Source organism: Clupea harengus, chromosome 11, assembly GCF_900700415.2.
Source record: "Clupea harengus chromosome 11, Ch_v2.0.2, whole genome shotgun sequence".
NCBI lineage: Eukaryota > Metazoa > Chordata > Actinopteri > Clupeiformes > Clupeidae > Clupea > Clupea harengus.
Window position 1 is genome coordinate 25329429 of NC_045162.1, and position 5000 is coordinate 25334428.

General features: G+C 46.4%; 1 protein-coding gene across 1 annotated transcript in view; it reads left to right on the top strand.

Annotated features, from left to right (window-relative positions):
• Positions 1-5000, top strand: part of tgfbr2b (transforming growth factor beta receptor 2b) — a 20708-nt gene that overhangs the window by 48 nt on the left and 15660 nt on the right. Inside the window, exon 1 of the mRNA XM_012837512.3 lies at positions 1-198. This exon is cut by the window's left edge and continues 48 nt beyond it. Coding sequence (XP_012692966.2) covers positions 117-198 — 82 coding nt within the window. The 5' untranslated portion in view covers positions 1-116. The remainder of the gene's footprint in view (positions 199-5000) is intronic.

Below are 5000 nucleotides of genomic sequence, written 5' to 3' on the forward strand. Positions count from 1 at the left end.
GAGGGAGGGCACGGACGCTGCCCCGCAATTCCCTTCCTACTAGTGTCCTTAACACAGAATACTAGTTTTTTTAAAACAAAAACTTCATGAGAAACGTGGGGAAGTGCTAGACTCGCATGGAGCGTTTTCGGAATTCGGCTGTTTGGCTGGGCGCTTTCTACCTCATCTGTATGACCGTCTTGAGCCGGAGTGGAGTTGGTGAGTGAGTTTGGTTGACACTCTTCAGAACTCACACACTTAGAATACGAGAGTAACGTGCACACAGTGAGCTTGTTTTCAGGTCTACATTAGTTGAGTATTTGCCACTTCGCTCAAAGCTTACTTTTATCTTTAGGTTTCGCCATGGAACATTTGTAAATGCAACAGGTGATACTGAACTGAACTGTTTCAGTGATAGCTTGCTTACATTTTTCATCTCGGGTTATGTAATGCTGAAGAATGCTGATGTTTCCTTAAATAGTTTATTATTACAGCGAGGCTCTCCATATGAAAGTGAGAGTACATTTATTTCCATTCATTGGCGTTCAGTAGGCATTTACCTGTGCCTGTACTCATAATAAACGCAGCATGTTAAAGCTTGTGTTCTTATTTTATCAACGCATGCTGGCTGGGACTGTCAACAATGACATCACTATTTCTCTCTGGTAATAATTAACGTTTGTCCTGGCCAAGACCTCTCGAAACTTGCGAAACATATCTCAGCATGCATATCCTAATCGATTAACACAATTTCTGTCATGGAAAAATGCGTCCCATGCAGCCTATTCGATTGTCATTCTTCGACTGCTGTTCACAGATTGCACGTTTTCTTTTTGACACGTTTGGCTGGACCTATGTCACATTTCGCAATGACACCAAACATACATCTTTACTGTTAATATACAGTTATAGCGTTATGGCGTAATTTGCTGAATAATTGTGCAAATGTTTGTACTGGGATTTTATGTAGAGGTCTGTATAGCTTACATAAAGTGTGACACATGCTGTAATTTAGAGAGAAAGCACTTGTTTTACACTGTGTTATAGCTGAAAGGAGATACTGTTGCAAGGGAAGTGACTCATCTCCCTTGAGTTTTGCTGCTCAGAGTTTATGGAAGTGTACCATTTATTTACCATTGTTTTCCTGTGACGCTATGATTTAGATTTTTAACAGACCAGTGATAATATGAAGGGGATATGTTTACCAATTGCAGCATTTGCCTAAATACTGCATTAATGAAATGATATTTCTCCATTTATCTCTTTGCTCACACACACACACACACACACACTCACCATCTCGCTCTCTCTCTTTCTCTCTCTCTCTCCCTGTCTCTCTGTCTCAGTCTCTGCCTCTTTCTTCCTCTCTTAAACTCTGGAAACAATCGCGTATTACAGCGTGAGCCTGTCCTGGCACGTGTACCCTGCTATGTGCTTTATGCATTAAACATAACAAATAGCCTCAGAGAGCTCCTGTGTGTTGATATAATAACTGTCCCTTCCTCTGAGATATGTGTGTGTGTGCGCTCAGCTCAGCCTTTGCCACCACACTGGTTCCCTTTTCCTACTCCTTCTGGTGCTTCCTTTGAACAGGAAGCCTGGAACACTGGAGCGAGGGACATGTGCTGGGCCCTGTCAAACACGCTTTGGCCAATACTAGCACGCTTCCCTGAGGGGCTTCTTTCATCACAGGAAACAGCTCACCACTCATACAATACCAAAACCATTTGACATTTGATGTGTGTGTGTGTGTGTGTGTGTGTGTGTGTGTGTGTGTGTGTGTGTGTGTGTGTGTGTGTGTGTGTGTGTGTGTGTGTGTGTGTGTGTGTGTGTGTGTGTGCATGTGTGTGGGTGGGTGTGTGCGCACGTGTGGATTGTGTTTTGGTTTGTTTTTTTTGCATGCAGGGCATTTGTTTTTTCCCGTAAGCTGACGTGAGTGATAATCACCATGTTCACTGTTTTATTTAGACAGTGCAACCCACTCTTCCTGTCCCCTGGCCTGACCTCATGCCGTCGACACAAGCTCCTGCCCACTCACTCACTCACTCACTCACTCACTCACTCACTCACACTCATTTACTCTCTCACTCACTCACTCACTCACTCACTCACTCACTCACTCACTCACACTCATTTACTCTCTCACTCACTCACTCACTCACTCACTCACTCACTCACTCACACTCATTTACTCTCTCACTCACTCACTCACTCACTCACTCACTCACTCACACTCATTTACTCTCTCACTCACTCACTCACTCACTCACTCACTCACTCACTCACTCATTTACTCTCTCACTCACTCACTCACTCACTCACTCACTCACTCATTTACTCTCTCACTCACTCACTCACTCACTCACTCACTCACTCACTCACTCACTCACTCACTCATTTACTCTCTCACTCACTCACTCACTCACTCACTCACTCACTCACTCATTTACTCTCTCACTCACTCACTCACTCACTCACTCACTCACTCACTCACTCACTCACTCACTCACTCTCTCACTCACTCACTCACTCACTCACTCACTCACTCACTCACTCACTCATTTACTCTCTCACTCACTCACTCACTCACTCACTCACTCACTCACTCACTCATTTACTCTCTCACTCACTCACTCACTCACTCACTCACTCACTCACTCACTCACTCACTCATTTACTCTCTCACTCACTCACTCATTCATTCATTCACGCACTCACCCATCCTCCCACTCCCACTCACTCTCACTTTCTTCCTCCTCTCTCTTTCGCTCTCTGTGACACACACACACACACACACACACACAAACACACACACACACACACCCCCCCCACACACACACACACACACACACACATTCAAACTCTTCTTATCTGCAGTCTCCTAAAGGACACAATCTCACCACTTTTGCTCTACCACAGGGGAGTGGATGCTTCTAGACCTTTAAAACCGTTCCTACAGTCATGTTCTGACCTTACTTTGGAGTGCCCTGGTATGTCAGGGGGGGGTCATTGACCCTCAGTATGACTCCTAATGAAGATAGATGACATCTATTAACCTCCTAATGGGACAGTGGCTGTATAAACAGCAATGTGAATAAGCCTTGGACACTCAGTTTGGTTCAAGTACACTTTTATGGTTCTGGAGGGAACTTTTACCAGATGGGTTTTCCCGGCACTCTTCAGTGCTCTTATGTTTTGCATTGTATGTCTCACATGACCTGGTGTGCTTCAGTGCTTGTGAAACAGAGAGGCTTTCACCCTCTTTATAGTTCAGGAATCTAGATTTGGAATGGGCCGCCAGTAGCGGAATAACTACAATGGCTAGTTTAGTTGCCAGTGCACCTGTTTTGCAACAGTTTGAAAAGTAAAGGTCCTTCCATCTTGCTTCGCTTGGCGCCAACCCTTTTCAAAGCGGAGTGAGGTGAAGATCATGGATGTGGCCCCTGTGAAAGGACCCTTCAGTCCAGCCTGAAAGATACTGAGTCCATTCCACACACCCCCCCCCCCCCCCCCCCAGAAAAAAAGGAGCTTTTGTAGGCCCTCCCTTAGCGCCAGTGTCAGGCCACAGGAGGAGGGTGTGCGAATCTGAGCTGGTGTTTACACTAACCTCTCTGGGCCTCCGCTCGGGGTGCTCAGAGGCGGCTATTTAGAGATGAGGAGAGGGGGTGGCCTAACCTCCAGAAGTGGCTGGGTTTTTGATTTGCCCTTATTAGTCCTCCTCTCCTCGTGGCCGACACAATCCTCTCTTGGCTCGCTTCACTGGGCCGGACGCTTAAGCCATCTAAATGCTGAGTGTTTGTGTGTGTGTGTGTGTGTGTGTGTGTGTGTGTGTGCGAGCATGTGTGAGTATGTCAGTGTGTGTGCCCGCTCGCGCGTGTGTGTGTGTGTTTGTGTGTCAGTGTCTGTCTGTGTGTGTGTGTGTGTCTGTGTGTGTGTGTGTGTGTGTGTGTGTGTGTGTGTGTGTGTGTGTGTGTGTGTGTGTGTGGAAAGCGGTGCCCAAAAAGGAGGAGGAGAGGAGAGAGTAGAGAAAGAGGAGGCTGGGATATCTTTGATGAGTGGCCAGGAGCACCTCCTGTGCACCTCCTGTGCTCCTCGCCCCGGCCCAGCCACAGCTATCTGTGGTGCGGAGCTTGTGTTGGACAGTGAACTAGTGTGGATTTGATCAGATGGTGTCTGGTTGTAACAACACTGTCTCACTTGATTACATGTAGGTCTTTCTCATCTCCTTTTTTGACTTTTAGCTTAGAAAAACGCAGCCCATTTACATTCTAGACATTCTTCTGTGCCTGAGGGCGTAACTTCCTTTCAGGAAGGCCTGTGCGTCTCAACTTCAGCATCTGCTCCTCCAATGTACTTGCTAATGTGGACTCGCTATTCTTTTGAGCGTTCTTCAGTATCCCAGGCAGCTGGTTGTGCTGTGCTGTGCTGAGGTGCAGTTGAAGTGATGTTGTTCAGCTCTTGTTAGGCTGTTGAAGGGAAGGTCCACATCCTCTCTGACTCGATTTCCTTCCGTTCTGATGTCACCTGGCTCTTCCTTTGGGCAAGAGAAGGAAAGAGTGGGACACTAGGGTCTGTCATGAGATTGCTGATCTTGTAGCCATCACACACACACACACAAACACACACACAAACACACACACACACACACACACACACACACACACACACACACATTGGCTGGAGTGTAGAGAGTCTATTAGAGTGTGAGAGGCTGGATACTCATTTGTGTTTCCAGTGTTCAATTTGCCAGACTCCTGCCAGTCTCCACCAAACAGAAGCCAGCGGTAGGAGAAAGATTTTTTGTCCGGGGGGAAAAGTGCACACAACGTGGGCACACAGCTGGCCACAAGGCCTGCACTTGCTGGTGGTATAGCCCAACACAGAGTAGTTCACTTATTATACAATCTATGGAAAATATCCTATATCCTACATTCTTTAAAGTAGTGATGGCTATACATTGATACCACAAAAAAATGTCCCTGTGAGTTGAGGAAAGAGTTTCACAGCTGAAGATGTCTTTG